General features: G+C 45.6%; 1 protein-coding gene across 1 annotated transcript; it reads left to right on the top strand.

The window, feature by feature from the left end:
- Positions 1 to 690: 690 nt before the first annotated feature.
- FAM120C (family with sequence similarity 120 member C) lies at positions 691 to 15,860 on the top strand. Its single transcript, XM_075324919.1, has 13 exons — positions 691 to 837; positions 2,010 to 2,112; positions 2,188 to 2,270; positions 3,765 to 4,045; positions 4,154 to 4,433; positions 4,553 to 4,724; positions 6,859 to 7,108; positions 7,201 to 7,315; positions 7,400 to 7,609; positions 7,696 to 7,897; positions 7,973 to 8,111; positions 8,201 to 8,264; positions 9,372 to 15,860. Exons 1-13 carry the CDS (start codon positions 691 to 693, stop codon positions 9,594 to 9,596), a joined length of 2,271 nt encoding a protein of 756 aa, XP_075181034.1. The 3' UTR covers positions 9,597 to 15,860.
- Positions 15,861 to 22,319: the final 6,459 nt, after the last annotated feature.

Below are 22,319 nucleotides of genomic sequence, written 5' to 3'. Positions count from 1 at the left end.
GAGTGTTATTCTCTGCGTCTGCCTGCCTGCAACAGTATGAGGCAGGCAGAGAGCGTTATTCTCTGCGTCTGTCTGCCTGCAATAATGAGGCAGGCAGAGAGTTTTATTCTCAGTGTCTGTCTGTAATAATATGAGGCAGTCAGAGAGCGTTATTCTCTGCGTCTGTCTGCAATAATATGAGGCAGGCAGAGAGTGTTATTCTCTGCGTCTGCCTGCCTGCAACAGTATGAGGCAGGCAGAGAGCGTTATTCTCTGCGTCTGTCTGCCTGCAATAATGAGGCAGGCAGAGAGTTTTATTCTCAGTGTCTGTCTGTAATAATATGAGGCAGGCAGAGAGCGTTATTCTCTGCGTCTGTCTGCCTGAAATATAACCATTCAAATTAGCACATTGCAACATCATTAGCGCTGCTCAGAATGTGCACAGTGCAATGCTCAGCCCCAGCATGAGAACGCCGGGGTCTGCCTGGACCCATGCATCAGTTATGAGGTTCCTGCTATCATTTGAGCAAACTTGGCTGCAAAAGGAGGAATCTGTGGGTGGACGAAATACGAAGCAAAGAGGAACAGAAGACAAGTCGTCAAGATATTAAATGAATTGTATTGGAAAAGGGTTTTTGTCTGCAGTGGACGCTGATTGACAGGTCGGCATCCAGAAAGGAAATATGACGTCTGTGCTCCTTGTTTGATCAAATGGGGTCTTACTTGCAGGTCCGTGCTCACCAGCTTGTCCTGCCACCTTGTGATGTGGTTATTAAAGCTGTCTCTGAGTATGTGGCAACTATTAAAGACGCCTCTAATCTCGACGCTGTGGGGAAGGAGATTTTCCGACATTCGCAGGTGAGTTAGACATCAGACGGCAATAGATAGCATCATGTTGATATACTGACACTGCTGTATATGCATCACACATGAAAGACTGAGACTGCTGTATACATCACACAGGAGACACTGAAACTGCTGTATGCATCACACAGGAGAGACAAACTGCTGTATACATCACACTGGAGACACTGAAACTGCTGTATACATCACACAGGAGACACTGAAACTGCTGTATACATCACACAGGAGACACTGAAACTGCTGTATACATCACACAGGAAACACTGAAACTGCAGTATACATCACGTAAAAGACACTGAGACTGCTGTATATACATCACATAGGAAACAATGAGACTGCTGTTTATACATTACATGAGACACTGACACTGCTGTATATACATCACATGGGATACACTGACACTGATGTATATACATCACATGGGAGACACTGACATTGCTGTATGTAAATCACACATGAGACTGCTGTATACATCACATAGAAGACACTGAAACTCCTGTATATACATCACATGTGAAATAATGAGACTGCTGTATATACATCACATAGGAGACACTGAGACTGTAAGCCAAAGACATCATGGGAAATGTAGTCTTTATTAGAGGGCTACAAGCAATGAACATGTCATACAACCCAGAAATGTTTGCTCTTGGGCAGATGTATATGCATGTATATGCATCACACATCAAAGACTGAGACTCCTATATACATCACACAGGAGACACTGAAACTGCTGTATACATCACACAGGAAACACAAACTGCAGTATACATCATGTAAAAGACAGACTGCTGTATATACATCACATAGGAAACAATGAGACTGCTGTATATACATTACATGAGACACTGACACTGCTGTATATACTTCGCATGGGATACACTGACACTGATGTATATACATCACATGGGAGGCACTGACACTGCTGCATATATATCACACAGGAAACACTGAAACTGCAGTATACATCACATAGAAGACACTGAATCTCCTGTATATACATCACATGTGAAACAATGAGACTGCTGTATATACATCACATAGGAGACATTGAGACTGTAAAGCCAAAGGCATTATGGGACATGAAGTCTTTATTGGAGGGGTACAAACAATGAACATGTCATACAACCCAGAAATGTTGGACAGATATTTATTTTGCATTTTAGTCCCGGACAGAAGATAAAATTGAACGATTTAAAAAAGCCGTGGAATATTATTCAGTTGCCACCAAGCAGCGCCCCCCTCAGCTCAGTCCTACTCCTTTCATCGGTGAGTATGTCGGGAGTGATTGGTGTGTGCCGTGCTTACCGCAGGGTCAGAGCGCTGAGCTCCTGCTTTCCTTAGTTACAGGATATGGACCTAATCAGTTTGGCGTTCCCCCTCTACCACACAACCAAATGGGCGGAGTACATATGGGCAAACCTATGGTGAGTGTTCCCTCCCTGCACGGTATCTGATCCTGTTTTATATAACCTACTGTGATTAGTATTTGTTGTTAAAGGGGTTGTCCAGGATTTGAGAAGCTGCTCCTTAATTTATGGCCGATGCCCCTTATTACAGTGACCGTAACATGGGCTAATGTTTTCTCTATCTCTTCATTGAGGGATACAGAAACCCATGAATGTATGCTACATTATTTTTTAAAAAAATATGTATTTTAAATTGTGTTCCGTTGTTCCCATTTATTTATTATTTATTGGTTGTGGGGGGTTTATTCTTTTTTTAATTTTTCATTTATTTCACACATTTTGCCCCCCACCTTTTGAGGGGACATTTCAACATTGAAATTATTTTTTTATCATATTTTGGTATGTTAGCCCCAGTTACAGGGTAAATTTGGCCTCTTGCTTGAACCCCAGAGCTGATGTGGGTCTGCTAGGACCCTGCAGCTCATGCTACCTCTCCACGCCTCAAATGATCACTGGGTCTAGAGGAGGAAGCACTGTCAGCCCTTCAAAAATGCACTTAATAAACCATTATTAATGGTAATAAACCATATCTCCTCTATGTGGAGTCTGGCTGTGTCTGATAGCAGCTTCTGCAGATGGTATTAAACCATATCTGCCTTCTCTAGGGGGAATCTGGCTGTGTCTGATAGCAGCTTCTGCAGCTGCTTATTCTGCAAATGGGAATAAACCATATCTGCCTTCTCTATGGGGAGTCCGGCTGTGTCTGACAGCAGCTCCTGCAGCTGCTTACTCTGCAGAGGGTGATAAACCATATCTGCCTTCTCTATGGAGAGTCTGGCTGTGTCTGACAGCAGCTCCTGCAGCTGCGTACTCTGCAGATGGTAATAAACCATATCTGCCTTCTCTATGGGGAGTCTGGCTGTGTCTGATAGCAGCTCCTGTAGCTGCTTACTCTGCAGATGATATTAAACCATATCTGTCTTCTCTATGGGCAGTCTGGCTGTGTCTGACAACAGCTTTTCCAACTGCTTACTCTGCAGATGCCTTCTCTATGGGCAGTCTGGCTGTGTCTGACAGCAGCTCCTGCAGCTGCTTACACTGCAAATGGTAATAAACCATATCTACCTTCTCCATGGGGAGTCTGGCTGTGTCTGACAGCAGCTCCCGTAGCTGCTTACTCTGCTGATGGTAATAATCCATATCTGCCTTCTCTATGAGAAGTCTGGCTGTGTCTGACAGCAGCTCCTTCAGCTGCGTACTCTGCAGATGGTAATAAACCATATCGGCCTTCTCTATGGGGAGTCTGGCTGTGTCTGACAGCAGCTCCTGCAGCTGCTTACTCTGTTGATGGAAATAAACCATATCTGCCTTCTCTATGGGGAGTCTGGCTGTGTCTGACAGCAGCTGCTTTCTCTGCAGTGACATTAGAATGTCTCCCAGGGTAAAATGTGGACCGCCAGACTATGAGTGGTCTGGAAAATGACAATACATGAAACTTATTTTCTTTTGTAGTTTGGACACCAGATGCACCCAAAGCTGCAGTATCAGCACCACCCGTTTCCTTCCGGCCCCAATTCTGGGTTTGTTTTTCCTCCTCACCATATGGGCGACTTGTCTCACTTCCACGATGACAACCTTCTGAAAAGCGGCCCGTTTTCTGGCTGGTCCCTGCCGTACGACACGACCGCTTCCAAGTTCCCCAATTCCTTATCTCTGAAGCCTTGCACTTCATCAGGCCAGGAATCGTCACCCTCCTCCTCTTCTGATGAAGACCAAAACGGCGCCGCGTCCAAGTAAGTCACCCGCTGTCGGGGAACGTGACTTATTTTGGTTTGGGGTGAAGCGTTCAAGGTCAACGTCACGTATGGGAAGTTAATCCTTTTCATATTTCTTTTGCGCAGTCACGTGACGGATACTCGTCAACATAAGACTAACTGGGAGGAATCCTCTGGTGATAAGCTGTCCCAGAACTGGGGCCACCAGTCCGGAGGTGGAGAGACTGGCCAGAACATGGGGCACAACGAGTCACAGATTCCATCACTGCTGTCCATGGCTACAAGGAACCACATGGACATCACCACCCCACCTCTACCTCCTGTGGCCCCCGAAGTCTTACGGGTGGCCGAACATAGACATCGCCGTGGTCTGATGTATCCCTACATTTACCATGTGCTGACCAAGGTAAGGTTTATGCTCTGATTAAGCTTAGCTTGGGACTTACTGAAATATGTCACCTAATAAGACAGGGGGTCAGGGTATAGTATCTCCTTAATCAGGCGTCTTTTCCCCCCTCCCCATAGGGTGAGATAAAACTGCCTGTTTGCATAGAGGATGAGTGCAACGCTGACCTTCCACCGGCGGCCATCCTCTTCCGCCCGGCTCGCCAGTATGTATACGGTGTCCTTTTTAGCCTCGCCGAGACCCAGAGGCGCCTGGAGCGGCTCGCCATGCGCCGTCGCCTGCCTGTAGACGGTAAGCCGTTACATTCCTTATTTTTATGGCCATTTTCTTGTCTATATTCCTATAGGATTATAGCTCAGATAATACACCGCCGGTGGTCTACGACACTTGTTTACTTCCCGTCTTGGCTATTTTTTTCCCGCTTGCTCTACACAAATCCTTTGTTCTGCTAAGCTGCCTTATCTAATCTTCCTAAGGATATTTCTGCCTGCTGTTTGTGCCATCCTCCCTGCACTGCTCTTATTTCATGACTATTCATGGTCAAACGCGGCACTAAAGAGGTGATACCCCCCTTAAAGGGTTATTCCCACCTTTACAGATCGGCATATCGTTGGATAGAGCTTGTAAATACAAGCAATTTTGCAATTTACTGCGTCTTGAAATGTTCAGCCGTTCTTGAGATATTAACATTTTTCCTTTGTTTACATCTTGTTGCCTTGGAGACCGACCACCGCTGCTTGACAGCAGAACGTGCGCCAGTTTTCTTTTGAGGTTGTAAGCGGCTGTTTTGAAAATGGCCAAGATTGCTAAACTAGACAACAGCTGTGTTCTGTTTCCAAGACAACGAGCTAGACAGCTGTGGTCGGTTTCCAAGACAACGAGCTGTAAAGAGAAAAGTGTTAATATCTCGTAAACGGCTGCATATTTTAACAGGCAGTAAATTGCAAAAGTGCTTGTTTTTACAAGCTCTATCCAACAATATAACCATCTGGGAAGGTTGGAATAACCCTTTAACCCCTTAACGACCGCGGGCCGTAAAATTACGTCCTAAATGACATAATCTTACTGCCCGCGGTCCTCCGGCGGCAGCATGCCGCGATCGGCACACATCTCAGCTGATTTTCACAGCTGAGATGTGTGCCTGCTAGGCACGAGCAGAATCGTTATCTGCTCGTGCCGATTAACCCCTTATATGGCGCTGTCAATACATGACAGCGCCATTATAAGCGCAATCGCGGTAAAGTTTTTACTTACCGCCGAAACCGGAAGTCACGTGACGCGATCACGTGACTCCCGATAGTTGTCATGGTAGTACAGGGTCATGTGATGACTCCTGTACTACACATGAATTGGTTTCACTTTCGCTGTGCCCGGGGCACAGCAAAAGAGAAAGACAGCGTATCTGCTGTTTACAGCCTTCCAGCTGTGATCAGCAGATACTGCAGAGCGATCGGAATGCTGATCGCAATAGCCCCCTAGGGGGACTAGTAAAATAAAAAAAAAAAGTAAAAAAATAAGTTTTAAAAAATTAAAAAAAAACAAAAAAACCTAAAAGTTCAAATCACCCCCCATTCGCCCCATTGAAAATTAAAGGGTTAAAAAAATAAAAAATATACACACATTTGGTATCGCCGCGTTCAGAAACGCCCGATCTATCAAAATATAAAATCAATTAATCTGATCAGTAAACGGCGTAGCGGCAAAAAAATTCCAAACGCCAAAACGACGTTTTTTTGTCGCCACAACTTTTGCGCAAAATGCAATAAGAGGCGATCAAAACGTAGCATCTGCGCAAAAATGGTACCGTTAAAAACGTCAGCTCGAGACGCAAAAAATAAGCCGTCATTGAGCCTAAGATCCCGAAAAATGAGAACGCTACGGGTCACGGAATATGGCGTAAAACGTGCGCCACTTTTTTCGGACAAACTTCCGATTTTTTTTTAACCCCTTATATAAAAGTAAACCTATACATGTTTGGTGTCTACAAACTCGCACTGACCTGAGGCATCATACCCACACATCAGTTTTACCATATAGTGAACACAGTGAATAAAATATCTCAAAAACCATAGTGCTATCGCACTTTTTTTGCAATTTTTCAGCATTTGGAATTTTTTTGCCATTTTCTAGTACACAATATGGTAAAACTGATGGTTTCATTTAAAAGTACAGCTCGTTCCGCAAAAAATGAGCCCTCACATGACCATATTGACTGAAAAATAAAAAAGTTACGTCTCTCAGAAAAAGAATGGCGAAAAAAAAAAACGGAAAGCGAAAAATCGGCCGGTCGTGAAAGGGTTAAGTGCAAAACAAACAGCAGCACCTACAGAAGGTGTTCATCGACCGGCCATGGAGGGCAAAATGAGCATGTACGTACACTTTGTGAAATTTATGCTGTGTTTTTTTGTTTTTTTTTTCTCCCTAGTTCCACCAGTGATCATCAAGGAATGGTCCGCCTATAAAGGAAAGTCTCCTCAAACACCAGAACTGGTATCAGCGTTGACCTTTAGAGAATGGACATGTCCCAATTTGAAGAAATTATGGCTCGGCAAAGCTGTAGAAGACAAGAACCGAAGGATGAGAGCTTTCTTGGCGTGCATGAAGGCGGATACCCCCAGCATGCTAAATCCAGCCAACGTGCCCACCCATCTCCTCCTGATGTGCTGCGTGCTGCGGTGAGGAGCGGGGGGGCTTCTGATTGCACGGCGTAAAGGCTGGTCGGTGGGCTTTTGGACATGCAGGTGTCACAGCCTCTTCTTCTTCGCAGATATATGATGCAGTGGCCCGGAGGGAGGATATTACTGAGGCACGAGCTGGACGCCTTCTTAGCCCAAGCCGTATCTTCTCAACTCTACGAGCCCGACCAACTCCAAGAGCTCAAGGTAAGAGATGGACGACTCGAGAAACCCTAACAAAAGGGCGCCTCCTAAGGTGAAGTAACGAGCTGGTGTTAATTCCCCGAGCAGATTGAGAAGCTGGATGCCCGTGGAGTGCAGCTGGCGGCTCTCTTCATGAGTGGGGTGGACACTGCACTATTTGCCAACGACGCCTGCGGCCAGCCGGTCCCTTGGGAGCACTGCTGCCCTTGGATCTACTTTGACGGAAAGCTTTTCCAGAGCAAGCTAATCCGAGCCGGCCGCGAGAAGGTCCCATTGATTGAACTGTGCGACGGCCAGGTAAGTAGTCAAGATTTGCCGATGTCTTGGATTGGCGCTGCAACGTGGCGCCATCATGACGGAGATCCAACAATTGCCTCCCGTAGGCAGAGCAGGCAGCCAAAGTGGAGAAGATGAGACAGAGCATCTTGGAGGGGATCAATCTTAATCGCCAACCTCCTCCGCCACTTCTGCCACCGCCACCGTTCATGCCCCCTATGATGCCACCGTTTTACCCCGTGCCGCTGTATCCCAGAGCCATGGGTTCCATGCCACCACCCCCGCCGGGAAGAAATCGAGGCTTTTCAGGTGAGTATGTGCTGTCTTTTAGTTCACGCTCCCTTGTATTTTTTTTGTTCGTAACTTTTCCTTTCTCCAATGCAGGAGTTCATCCAATTCCTCCACAAGGAGGTAAGCTGGAAATCGCGGGAATGGTGGTAGGTCAGTGGGCCGGCAGCAAACCATCCCGAGGTCGGGGAGCTTTCGGCATGCAAGTGGTCTCTGTTGGGGGTCCAGGAAAAGGGTGAGTGCACAACTTTTTGGGGTCTCCGAAATCACTTTTTTATTTGTGATCATCTATTTTGATAAGCCCTTTTTTGTTTGTGTTTTCAGACGAGGAAGAGATAACAACTCTGTTAATAAAGTGACAAAAAACAACAAAAAAGTGAACAAACAGGTAAGAATTTGGTCTATAGATCATCCACAGCTGCCGTTACATTGGATCGTCTGTGGGGTTTACATGCAGTGACATGGTCGACCTGTGGCGTTTACATGCAATGTCCTGGTCGGTCTATGGGGTTTACATGCAATGTTCTGGTCGGTCTATGGGGTTTATATGCAGTGTTATGGTTGGTCTGGGGGGTTTAAATGCAGTGTCATGGTCGGTCTGTGGGGTTTACATGCAGTGACATGGTCGACCTGTGGGGTTTACATGCAATGTCCTGGTCGGTCTATGGGGTTTACATGCAATGTTCTGGTCGGTCTATGGGGTTTATATGCAGTGTTATGGTCGGTCTGTGGGGTTTACATGCAGTGTCATGGTTGGTCTGTGGGGTTTATATGCAGTGTCATGGTTGGTCTGGGGGTTTACATGCAGTGTCATGGTCGTTCTATGAAGTTGACATGCAGTGTCATGGTCGGTCTGAGGGGTTTACATGCAGTGTCATGGTCGGTCTATGGGGTTTACATGCAGTGTCATGGTCGGTCTGTGAGGTTTACATGCAGTGTCATGTTCGGTCTGTGGGGTTTACATGCAGTGTCATGGTCGGTCTGTGGGGTTTACATGCAGTGTCATGGTCAGTCTGAGGGATTTGCATGCCGTGTCATGGTCAGTCTGTGGGGTTTACATGCACTGTCATGGTCGGTCTGTGAGGTTTACATGGATGGTCTGTGAGGTTTACATGCACTGTCATGGATGGTCTGTGAGGTTTACATGCACTGGCATGAACAGTATGTGAGGTTTACATGCACTGTCATGGTCGGTCTATGGGGTTTACATGCACTGTCATGGTCGGTCTATGGAGTTTACATGCAATGTCCTGGTCGGTTTATGGAGTTTATATGCAGTGTCATGGTCGGTCTGGGGTGTTTACATGCAGTGTCATGGTTGGTCTTGGGTGTTTACATGCATGGTCAGTCTGTGGGGTTTAAATGCAGTGTTATGGACGGTCTGTGAGGTTTACATGCAGTGTCATGGTCAGTCTGAGGGGTTTACATGCAGTGCTCTTAATGAGACATCTTAGGGTCACACCTTCACCTCTCACTTTTTTTTATTTTACACTAGGGATCGACCGACAGCCGTAGCCCGTCCCATGTGAATGGGACCAGTGGAAATGCAGTCCCCGAGGAAGAAACCAGCCCTCAAACTGTAGCATGTGCCTTACCCCGGGAATGCAGCGAGCCTTGCAGCAATGGCAACACCTCTCACTACACAGGAATAAGCAGCGATGGCGGCGACAACTGCCGTGACGAAAAGTTGGGTCCAACAGCCCTCCAGAAGGAGGAGTGAGCAGTGCAGGAGAATACAGGGCAACACCGGAGGAGGAGAGTGTCTTGGGGAGGTACAGAGATACCACCACCAACCCCCCCAAAAAACAAAAACATAAAAATGCTGCAACATGTTTGCACGTGATCCCTTTGCACACATTTTAACCAAAATCTTCTATGGTGCTCTGATTGTCAAGTGCTGCCCACATACTCGGAAAAAATGCTGATTCGGTGGCATCCCGGTTCCGGACGCGAGTAATCGGACCCAAAAAAAGCTAGTACAGAATAAGTTCCGGTCTGATGTATATTGCAATGCTGCTAGTTGTTCCTGGCCATAGAAGGAATAAGTTGCAATATAGAAATTAAAGGAAAAAATAATAAGAAAAAAACACGTACTGATGGATTCTCAGTATTAAGCATCGCGGCGGGGAAAGCCGGGAGCTGCACCTCCCCCTTGACACTCGCCTCCTCCTGACTCCGCCTGCCAGACTACCCCAATCCTGTAGATAAAATGTGGGACTTTTTGTCAGAATTTTATTAATATTATTTTTTATATGTACATATATATATAAAAATAATTATATATATATATATAAATATGGCCTTTGTACAAAGGGGACATTCAGGAAAAAGAGGACTGTCATGGGCAGATTTTTCCTGCCTTCTAATAAGGTCAAGCCTGTGTTTTCTGCTGGGTGATTTCGTTTTTCGCTCGCCTCCTCCCATTTCTTTCATCCGTTCGGAGCAATATCTCGCGCCGGCTTTTTTCCGACAGAGCCGTCCTCGTTCCATTCGACGCCGAGGAACACTCTTTGCTCCAACGTTCGAAGGAAACCGGGGGGTCGAGGTGGCTACTGGGGGTGACCCTCTCAATTTACTGGTTGGCAAATGGTATAAATCCAAGGCCAGCAGAGACGCTCGCACCACACATCGCTTGACATCACACACACAAGAAAAAAAAAAGGTTAAACCTCAAGTTTTTGGCGAAGATGTACTGTGAATGATTGTATGTGCATAACGTGGTCCGCGCGCCGCACCGAGTACGCATCTAGGACTTGTCTGACAAGGCTCACTGTGTATATTGTGAATATGCATACGTTTGTGCACAGACTTTATGTACAGAGAGAGGCAGAGAGAGATCTATTTATGTAACCTATAAATATATATTTAGTTAAAAAAGAAAAAAAAATAAGCCACATTTGCATCCTAAGCAGACCCAGTATTCCTTCGAGAACGCTGCCGCTGCTGGGGGGAAGGTTTGTGGCCGTTTCTGAACTGTACTCCGGACGTGTAACTCACTCGAACAGGGAGAGGGCAGATCTCGCCCTCGTGTCCAGCGTTCCGTTTTGGAATCCTCGCTTGGCGCCCACGTCTCCAAAACGTAACGAAAAATTAGATTTTTTTTTTTATTATTACCTTTTTACGAAAGAAACGCCCATCGGCTTTTTCTCTGTCTGAGGAGGCTTGCAGCCTGTTGCTCTGCACCTGTCCCTTTTCCCGGTAGGAAACGAACCCAAGTCTCCATTCCCCCCTTAGGAATTATCCCAATTCCAAGTAGGAAACAAACCCAATTCTCTCTTCATCCCTTTGGAAACTAACCCAATTGATTTGTCCCGTCGGAACTGAACCCAATTCTCCATTTTTCCGGTAGGAAACAAACCCAATTCTCCATACCCTCCTTAGGAAACAAGCCCAATTCTCCATTTCCCCGGTAGGAAACAAAACTAATTCTCCATATCCTCCTTAGGAAACAAGCCCAATTCTCCATATCCTCAGGAAACAAACCCAATTCTCCCTTTCTCCCGTAGTAAACTAACCCAATTCTCCCTTTCCCCCTTAGGAAACAAACTCAATCCTCCCTTTTCTCGGTAGATAACAAACCCAATCCTCCCTTTCTCCCATAAGAAACAAACCCAATTCTCCATTTCCCCGGTAGGAAACAAACTCAATTCTCAAATTCCCCCTTAGGAAACAAACCCAATTCTCCATATCCTCCTTAGGAAACAAGCCCAATTCTCCATTTCCCCGGTAGGAATTAAACTCAATTCTCAAATTCCCCCTTACAAAACAAACCCAATTCACCATATCCTCCTTAGGAAACAAGCCCAATTCTCTATTTCCCCAATAGGAAACAAACCAAATTCTCCATTTTCCTGGTAGGAAAAGAACCCAATTCTCCATATCCTCCTTAGGAAACAAACCCAATTCTCCATATCCTCCTTAGGAAACTAACCTAATTTTCCATATCCTCCTTAGGAAACAAACCCAATTATTATTTTTAACTTTTTCTTCTTCCCATCTTTTAGTTTGTCTTTACGTGGTTTCTCTAAGCTTAGACTGCGGGCTGCATCCAGCAAGAGAGGACTGTCCGATACGAATGCAGTCCACTTATCTAGAAAGATTTGTTTTTTTTCCTCCCCTTCTTCCCCCGACTTCCACTGTAAATTTGGTTTTCATGTATCTATCCATTTTCTGGGGGCAATGGTCGGATAAGCCACTGTTCCATCCTTAGGGGTCGGATGTTTAACGCTCTGTTGCTTCTTAAATCCTTGATCAGCTTTTACCGTATCCCCCACCTATTAAATATGGGGGGTACCACCTCGTTTTTTGCCATCCTGATGAATTGTTTTTTACTCCCTATCGGTATTTATTTTACACTTTGTGACAAAACATTACTTATACTCGTAGTAAGGACAATTTTTAAGAGATCTCCGTACCCATCTTCTCAAAATAAGAAAAGGGGGGCTTCGTTAGCTTCCACGGTCTGTGTAATCAAGACAGGGTCGAGTGTTGAAATTTCGACCTTTTATCATCCCGACGGGTGTTTGCAAAGGCCCCAAAACCCATCAGAGTGGCCTGATGCCACCAAAAATGGTGGGTTTGGCCAATTTTTAAAAGGGCTTTAGTGTAGCTATCATTATGGGGGGTCCGAGTGCTGAGACCACCACTAAAATGAACTGAGTACTGTGCCTCTTCGCTCGCTCACACCATAGGATCCTTACACTATATGCTCAGTTCTCCTAGTAGCACCATGTTTTGTTTTAGCGCTCAGTTGAGATCTTGCTACCTAGATCTCAACTAAGAAATACATTTTTAGCACGATAACGTTTTCTAAATCCTGTAGGCACTCTTTCTTTAGAATTGATTTGCTTAACTGTTGGCCATATTATGATCTCAGTTTTGGGGGACTAATTACGAGCCATTTCCGAGGGGGGGGCTAATTTTTTGGGTACCGTTTGATTCCCCTTTACGCCATCTTGGAAAACAATACAAAAGTTTATGACCCTAGGCATCCTTTGTTGAGCAAAGCATTGTATTCATCCACCCACCCAGAACAGGGGGGCAATTGGCAGACTAAAAGCCAATGGTTACGATACTGATACCAGTCCCTGCTCCATACTTTTCCCCCCACCTTCTGTCCCACTTCGACCAGAAAGGATTTCGGCGTGTACTCGGCAGAGCTGAGCCGATTTATCCAATGTACAGTTGATAGAATGGTTTTGCAGTGTTGCGGTGCTCTAACCGGCCCTTTACATTGCATGTTTGTGTTCTTTTTTTTTTTATTGTATTTTGAACTCCAAACTTTTTGACAAAAGAAGGGAGGTAACGTTACAATGGTCTCTTCAAGTTTCAAAACAAAATAAAATACCATTCGGCGGCATAACAGGCTTGGGGCATTCACTTACCCATTCTGTAATAACGCCAAGCTGCTTTCTGACGTTTTGAACTCCAAACTGTTGATTGAGGAGAGGTAACGTTACAATGGTTCCTTCAAACGTCAAAGCAAAAAAAATAAATACTATTCGGCGGCATAACAGGTTTGTGGCATTCACTTACCCATTCTGTAATAACAGGAGTATTGCCAAGCTACTTTCCAATGTTTTGAACTCCAAACTGTTGACAGAAGAAGGGAGGTAACGTTACAATGGATTCTTCAAACGTCAAAGCAGAAAAAAAAAATCAATTTGGCGGCATAACAAGCTTGGGTCATTCCCTTCCCATTCTGTAATAACGAGAGTCTTGCCAAGCCGCTTTCTGACATTTTGAACTCCAAACTGTTGACACAAGAAGGGAGGTAACGTTACAATGGTCTCTTCAAATGTCAAAGCTTCGGCGGCATAACAGGCTTGGGGCATTCCCTTTCCATTCTGTAATAACGGAGTCTTGCCAAGCCGCTTTCTGACGTTTTGAACTCCAAACTGTTGACAACAGAAGGGAGGTAACCTTACAATGGTCTCTTCAAACGTCAAAGCAGGAAAAAAATCCAATTTGGCGGCATAACAAGCTTGGGTCATTCCCTTCTCATTCTGTAATAACGGGAGTCTTGCCAAGCCGCTTTCTGACGTTTTGAACTCCAAACTGTTGACACAAGAAGGGAGGTAACCTTACAATGGTCTCTTCAAATGTCAAAGCAAAAAAATAACATTCGGCAGCATAACAGGCTTGGAGCATTCCCTTCCCACTCATTAATAACAGGAGTCATGCCAACCTGCTTTCTGACGTTTTGAACTCCAAACTGTTGACAAAAGAAGGGAGGTAACGTTATAATGGTCTCTTCAAATGTCAAAGCTTCGGCAGCATAACAGGCTTGGGGCATTCCCTTTCCATTCTGTAATAACGGAGTCTTGCCAAGCCGCTTTCTGACGTTTTGAACTCCAAACTGTTGACAACAGAAGGGAGGTAACCTTACAATGGTCTCTTCAAACCTCAACGCCTGGCATAAGAGGCTTGGGACATTCTGTACCTTTGCTGATGATATTAACGGGAGTCATGCCAAGCCGCTTTCTGACGTCGGCATCCACCGATGCCCCGCTGCTCGGATCTCTTCTCTTTTTTTTAGGCATTGTTATCAAATACATTGTCCAGAGGAGTCGTGACGAAAATTCTCCTCTGATTACTTACTATGGCCGCCTGGACGGACTTATGACGATTTCCTTTAAGGATCGTGCCCATGCCCACAGGGTATCAGAGGGCAAAAACTGTTTTGTTCATAGAGGGGGGAACCTGTCCTGATATTTCACAGGGGAGAAAAAAAAAAAGAACAGCCAGTTCCCACCCAAAAGTGTCAACTAGTGATTTTTTAATTTTTTTTTTTCATATTTTTATCGCATTTCACAACTAATTTTAATCACACGTGAACATCCACTATTAATTTGATTTTTATCATTTATTTTTATTTTTTATCATGTGTTGTACGCACATAACGTAGCTGGTGAGCGGCGGCAATTTAAACCGTTTTTTTCCGCCCTCGCCAGAAAGTTTTGTTGAAATGTTTTCTCACTAACCGTAATCTCTCTTGACATTTTAATTAAAGTAACCGCTAATCTCATATATTAGATCACATAATTGTTTCAAGCGAAATACCTTTCTGACGTTAAACCCGTATATATCTTCCACATTTGGCGCGTTTGTTCCCGACGCCCGTTTTGCCTGCATCCAAGACGGGCGCGAAAAACTCGGCATATACGGAAGATTTTATTTTATTATTTTTTTTATTATTTGTTTATTTTATTTTTTATTTATTTATTTTTTTTTTATGCTTTTTTGTGTTTGATTTCAGAAAGGTCATTTTGAGCAATTGCTGGCTTCAACCAATTAAGCGCACGTAACGTAGAAGGGGTTTAGTAGCAGATATTCATTCTGTTTTTGCAATGTTTTGGTTACCCGGCTAGGATATATATATTTTTTGGGGGGTAAGGGGTGGGTGGGCATTTATTGTTGATGTAACACTTGTTCTTTATTATATACATATTGCTCGAATTGACTTATGGTAGGTTCCCAAGAAACCCCCCTCCCCCTGTAATCTGTATGAACGGGTGACGGCTTTTCGGACCGGAACCCACCGAACCGGTAGGATGTTTTGGGAACGGTAGCTATGTGTCGCCTTGTTTCTTGTATCGTGCACCGTCTGACATGGAAAAACAAGGCACGTCCATGACACTTTACCTAGGCGGAACTTTGACGTATATATATATATATTAACCAAACCACCACTCCCAGTATTCTGGGGCCTTCCCCGCTTTGACATCACAACACGCCATAAATGAAGACTAGCACATCTTTACCGTAGACCCTTGCAGTAGTTTTCACAGTCCGAACATCCAAAGGCTTCAATTGTGTTGCGTGGGGGGAAAGACTGTGGAGTGCGAGACTACCTGACACCGATGAATTTTCTTTAAAAAACGTTCACATCCTGGCTATTTCCATTCTTGATGTCTCGAGAAGGGGCAAACCCATTCGTCATTTATTTACTTGTCATATATTTTTCTTTCTTTTTTTTTATTCTCACACCTAATAGTGGGGATTTTTTTCAGATTTTTAATATTTAGATGTTCTTGAGACAAAGAAAAAAGCAACCTTAACATTTTCTTCTTCAGACTTGTAAGACGTGACACTTAAGAAAAAAAAATGTAAAAAATACAAAAAAATAAATAAATAAAAAATATATTGTCCTCGCACACCCGATTCCTTTTGGGTGTCGACTTTTGACCCATCTGTATCTGCCGCACACGTATTTGTGATAGTACGCTTCTCTTTTAATTCCTGGTTTAGTGGTAACTTAATTGCGAATTTAATTATTTTTTTTCAAGAAGAAACAGAACCTTTTGAAAGCAAATCTTGCTGACTTTCAAAGTGTAAGTATATATATTTTGTAAGCCCCGCTCCCTGTTAAACCCGATTATTTTTTTTTTCTTAATATAAACTTCCCGCTTTCTCTTCAGTTTGTTTTTTTTTTTCGGAGGTTTTAATTTTTAGCTAGGTGAATCTTTCACTGCAATGAATCTTTGTTAGTAATTTCATGTTTTAACTGATACTGTCTGTGTTTTAATTACAGTAAAAAAAATATCTAAAAAAAAACAAACAAAAAAAAACATGGCTTCTGGATTATATTTTCTCCCCCCCACCTGTTAATAAACGCCCCCCTTTCCTCTTATGCTAGTCACCTGTTTAGTGGATGGGTAATGTGTAACTATCTCCCACCTCCCAAAAATATTCCTGTCCTGTAATCCCTTTCCCCCCCGGCATCTCCATAGTTTATCAATGTAAGTTAGAGCGGCAAAACTCTTGAGAATGTCTGCTGTTGTTGAGAAGGTGGTGAAATTATGATGCAGAATGTTTAGGAACGCTTCATGGAGGAGCTTGGTTTCCAGTTAGAAAGACTTACAATGCTTAATAAAGTCTATTCTTTTAGTAAAAATCTGTCTCGCTTTTTTATTGCACCAAAAAGAGGATTTTTGGTACTCACTGTTAAAAAACAAATGGCATGTTATATTTTCCGCCTCTAATTGACCTATGTAAGCGACAATGGAAAAAGAGAATTTCTTTGTCGCTCTATTGGGAGACCCAGACAATTGGGTTGTATAGGCTATGCCTCCGGAGGCCGCACAAAGTATTACACTCAAAAGTGTTAAGCCCCTCCCCTTCTGCCTATACACCCCCCGTGCTCCCACGGGCTCCTCAGTTTTTTGCTTTGTGCGAAGGAGGTCAGACACACACAGCACAGCTCCACAGATTGGTCAGCAGCAGCTGCTGACCATGTCGGATGGAAGAAAAGTGGGCCCATATAGGGCCCCCAGCATGCTCCCTTCTCACCCCACTCTTGTCGGCGGTGTTGTTAAGGTTGAGGTATCCATTGCGGGTACGGAGGCTGGAGCCCACATGCTGTTTTCCTTCCCCATCCCCCTCAGGGCTCTGGGCGAAGTGGGATCCTATCGGTCTCCAGGCACTGAGACCGTGCTTCATCCACAACTCCTGTGGAGCCTGCTGGATAGGAGCCGGGTACCGTTCAGGGACATGGCCCTGCTACGTGAAGGTACTCTGTATCCCTGTGGGGACCGCGCACGGCAACACCTCAGCTTTGCTGGGTGTGCTAGTGCACCGGGCCGCGGCGCTGACCGGGTTAAATGTGCCATTACATACTCAGCGTCGCTGAGTGTGTTTATATGTAGGGGCTACCGCGCTAACCGCCGCTGCCATGGGAAACTGCGGCGCGGCTGGGACTTGTAGTTCGCCGGGGACTTCGGCGTGTGCCGCGCTTTTACGGCGGTCACGCTTATACTCGAGTCCCCGGCTTACTTGCGGCCTAGTTTTCCCTTTCTCCCGCCCTCAGCCCTGACAGGCAGGGGGAAGGGCGGGACGCTGCACGGAACGAGCAGCACTGAGGGCTGGAGTATGATTTGCATACTCCACCCCCCCTCACTGTGCACAGTGCGGGCACCAGTTCCCGCACTTTCTCGGCCACGCCCACGGCTCCCTCCTCTCGTCAGGACGCCGCAGCCATTCCTGTCAGCTCCTCCGACGCTGCAGAGAGGGACAAACCCTGGGAGACCCAGACACGGTCTCTAGTGGCCTCACAACCGCTTTAAAGCGGGTGGTAAGCAGCACCTGTTGGTGCTAGCCCCATGGTGCTGTAGTGTATTGATACATTATTTGTTTATAGTATATACTCTACACTGTATGAGCACAGTTCATTCTGGCTATATACCCTATTGTGTTACACAGGGAAAACAATAGCATGGCGCCCACAAAAGGCAGGGGTGCCAAAACACAGGCTTATTATGCTGCCTGCGCCGCATGTATGACCCCACTACCGGCAGGTTCCACTGACCCTCATTGTGTGCATTGTTCGGCCCCTGTGACACTTATTCAGCCAGAGCCTCTGCTAAGAGGGGCCCAGGGGGAGCCACCTGTTGACACTGTCCAGGTGACGGGGACTGAGTTTGCAAAACTCTCTGAGACTATGGCTAAGATACTAGAAGCCTTGCAGTCCAGGCCGGTATCTCAGCAAAGGGACTCTGTTGTATCATTGTTCCCTGACCCCCCTCAGTTGGTCCAACAATGTCCTCCCGGGGTATCTCATACATCCCAGGCTGAGGGTTATGACTTAGACCCCAGCCCCAGACCGAATAAGCGGGCTCGCTTAGAATTTCCCTCGACATCATATTGTTCAGGGTCTCAGCGGGGGGAATCTCTGGTTGATGATGCGGAGACAGCTGATCAGGATTCTGATCCTGAGGGCGCTCTCAATCTTTTTTTTTCCAATTTAAAGTTTTATTAAATTTTTCAAAAAGAAACATAACACATACATGAGAAGGGCACAAAACCACGCTGCATCAAATAGCATTCATCCATAATCTGAATCAATAAGAAACTATCAAGAGCTTCATAATGGAATATGGATGATTACAAAAATATATGGATAATCATTTTTTAAACCCTAGAAAATAGTGAAACAAAGAAGAAAGCTTAAGAAAGGAGGCAGTCGTGAAGAGTAGAAAGAAAAGAGCGGGTCAGAGGAAGAAGTGGAAGGGAGGGAAGTTGGGCACGGCGACCGGGGCTGATACTGTGTCTATTGGACCATAACTTATCAAAAGGGTAGTATATTATCTGAAGAATAAGGGGGGCCAGGGTACTTGTCCTCCGGAGGTTAGATTAGTTCCATAAATTTTTTACCCGACAGGAATGATTCCCACTGAAACCATTTGGCGGCTAACTCTACCGTTTGCCCACGTGACTGGGCCATCACCATTTCCATTCGGTGAATTACATTCACCTCCATTACCCACTCATCTAGCGTAGGGGGGGTAGGATCCTTCCAACGTCGTGGGATCACTGTCTTGGCAGCCTGGAGGAGGTGACCTAGGATAGATTTTTTATAGACCTTTTCGGGTATGTTAAAGATGTACAGCAAAACTGCTTCTGGGCGGCTGGGAACCACAATCCCGGTAACCTCATGGATGGCCACCAGTACTTTGTTCCAAAAGACCGACAGACTCGGGCAGTACCACCAGATATGTGACATGGTGCCCCCCTGCGCTCCACAGCGCCAGCATGTGTCAGGAACTTCGGGACACCATGCATGGAGAGATGCTGGGACCCTGTACCACCTAGAAAGGATTTTATAGCTGGTTTCTTGCATCCTGGTGGCCACCACTGACCTATGGGTCAGACGGTAGCAACGCTCCCATTGTTTCCTAGGGAACGTCTGACCGAGCTCTGTTTCCCATGCCGCACAGAAGTGAGGGCGGGACGTCTCTGCCGCGCCTGTCATAAACTTGTACACCCTTGAGATTGCATGGCGCGAATCAGAAGACCCACTACAAAGATTTTCAAAAGGTGTTTGGGGCGGGCAGTGGGCCCTGACAGTGTCTGGGGAGGTTATAAAGTGTTTGAGTTGGGCATATTCAAAATGGAACCGCAGTTTGAAGTTACGATTCTCTACAATCTCCCGGAGCGGAAGGAGGGAACCCCCCGGGGCCACGTGGTTTAATCTCAGGGGGTTTAGTTTCGTGCTGCCCAGAAAATTGTTGGACGATGCTCCCGGCAGGAACTCTGGATTGTCAGTTAGTGGCATAAGCGGCCCTCTAGGCTGGATCATGAGGTTGCGTGATGACATAGAATGTATTGTTTTCAATGTTTGTTTGGTGCTATAGGACATCTCAATTTTATGTTTAGTGAGGAGAGGCCAAGTCCACGGCAGGGTCGGAATTGACAAAGGGCACAAATCTTGCGCCAGATCAACCCAGAGCTTGGATCCAGAACAATGCAGAAGGTCCAGAACCCTGGCGTAGGCGGCTGCCATGTAGTACCGCCTACAGTCGGGCAGGCCCGCTCCGCCTGCGTTCTTGGTCCTAGTTAATACGCTGCATCTCAAGCGAGCTCGCTTTTTGGACCAGACAAATTGATTGAATAGGCGTTGTACCTTGGCCCAGTATGCTGCCGGGATGTATACCGGAACCGTCTGTATTAAGTACAACAGTCGTGGCAAGGCCGTCATCCTAAGAGCGCTAATCCTGCCAAACCACGATAGAGTGCCTTTTTGCCATGAGGCCAAATCTCCCTCGAGCTTTGACAGGAAAGTTTGATAATTTAGTTGAAAAAGCCTAGCTGGGTCAGCAGGGATCTTTATACCCAGGTATCCAATACTGCCGTGGGGCGGCCATCGAAAGGGAAAATTTGGTTTAAGAGCATTTACCGTTGTCAGGGGTAGAGAGATATTTAGGGCCTCTGATTTATCAAAATTGATTTTGAAGTTGGACCATTTGCTGAAGCGGTTTAGCTCCAGTAGTAGAGACGGGAGGGATGTGAGAGGGTTACATAGATAAATAAGGAGATCATCGGCAAACGCGGCACATTTATGCTCCCGGTTGGCGATCCGAACACCCTGTATATCCGGGTTATTCCTGATGGCCGATAACAGATGTTCCATTACGAGAACATAAAGTAACGGTGACAAGGGACAACCTTGTCGGGTCCCGTTCCGGATGGGGAAGGGTCTCGACAGAGTGCCATTAATCTTAAGATATGCAGTCGGGGAATGATATAAGGCCATAATCTTGGATGAGAAAACAGGTCCCAGGCCTATATGCTCCAGCGTCTGTGAAAGTGACTGCCATGAGACTCTGTCGAAAGCCTTCTCGGCATCCAGGGACAGTAACATAAGAGAGAGTTTTTTAGTGTGCGTGTGTTGGATTAGATCTAGGGTCTTTATAGTATTGTCCCTTGCCTCCCTACCCGGGACAAATCCGACCTGGTCTAGATGAATTAGGTCAGGGAGCAGAGGGCCCAATCTATTTGCTAGTAGCTTGGCGTAGAATTTTAAATCGACATTAAGGAGTGATATCGGTCTGAAACTACCACATGCCGTGGGATCCTTTCCCTCTTTACGGATCAGGGAAATATAGGCGGTGGTTGAATGAGGCGGGAAAGGAGCAGAGTCCGAGATTGAGTTGAAGGAAAGAAGCATTAAAGGTGCCAACCGCTCCGCAAAGGCCTTGTAAAATTTGGCAGGGAATCCGTCGGGTCCGGGACTCTTGTTACCCGGTGTGTCGCGGATCACTGCTAGTAAGTCATTCAATAAAAATGGACTTTCCAGGTCCTCAATTATGGAGCTATTGAGACGTCGAAAAGGTGAGGATATTGCGGGGCATCCGTCACTCGACGCAGGGGGCTCGACAGGTAAATTATATAGCTTGGAATAAAAATCATGAAAAGTATTAGAAATGTCAGGGGTGGCATAGAGTAATTTGTCGCGTAAGTTCTTAATACAGGGTATGAGGGTGTGGGCTCTCCTTTCTCTCAATGCATTAGCCAACAACCTACCTGGCTTGTCCCCAAACTCATAGAATCTCCCCTTTCCTACCTGCATTAGGCGCTTATATGAGGAGTCCAATAGTTTTTTAACCTCTATCCTGGCCTGTAAGAGAGCCTGTAAGTTTGCGGCCGATAAGGCTTGCTTGTGAATGAGCTCCAGTTCAGAAACCTTTTGAAGAGCTTTTACTATATCTTGGGCCCGTTCTTTTTTAATTCGGGACCCATGTTTGATAAAAATACCTCGTATGACACATTTCAATGCTTCCCACTTATAAGTGGGAGCTGTGTCATCTACGGAATGGTCTTCTATGAACCTTGTTATGGAGGTCTGAACATCAGTAACACAGCTCATCCAGCAGCAGCGACTCATTCAACCGCCACGACCCCCTGGGGGCTGGGAGAGAGGGGATCTCAATCGAGCAATAGACCGGCGCATGGTCAGACCACAATATGCTATCCATCTCAGTGTGTTGGATCCAGGGGAGAGCGTTATGCTGTAATAATATGTAATCTATGCGGCTATATGAGTCTTGGGTATGGGAATAGTAACTATAGTCTCTGTCGGACGGATGTTCCAATCTCCATGTGTCAAATAGTTGAATGCGCAATAGAGCTTTTTTGATCCGTTTAATGGTGGTGTAGGCAATGTTAG

The sequence above is a fragment of the Anomaloglossus baeobatrachus genome, chromosome 9 (assembly GCF_048569485.1).
Source record: "Anomaloglossus baeobatrachus isolate aAnoBae1 chromosome 9, aAnoBae1.hap1, whole genome shotgun sequence".
NCBI classification, from domain to species: Eukaryota; Metazoa; Chordata; class Amphibia; order Anura; family Aromobatidae; genus Anomaloglossus; species Anomaloglossus baeobatrachus.
The sequence above is the reverse complement of the archived record's forward strand: the minus strand, read 5'-3'. Positions and strand labels throughout refer to the sequence as shown.

Excerpts from the sequence above, each read along its gene's own strand:
- FAM120C (XM_075324919.1), top strand. The coding sequence starts at position 691 with ATGGGGTCTTACTTGCAGGTCCGTGCTCACCAGCTTGTCCTGCCACCT. Across the intron at positions 8,112-8,200 it reads GTTGGGGGTCCAGGAAAAGG|ACGAGGAAGAGATAACAACT; the intron begins GTGAGTGCACAA and ends TTGTGTTTTCAG. Across the intron at positions 8,265-9,371 it reads ACAAAAAAGTGAACAAACAG|GGATCGACCGACAGCCGTAG; the intron begins GTAAGAATTTGG and ends ATTTTACACTAG.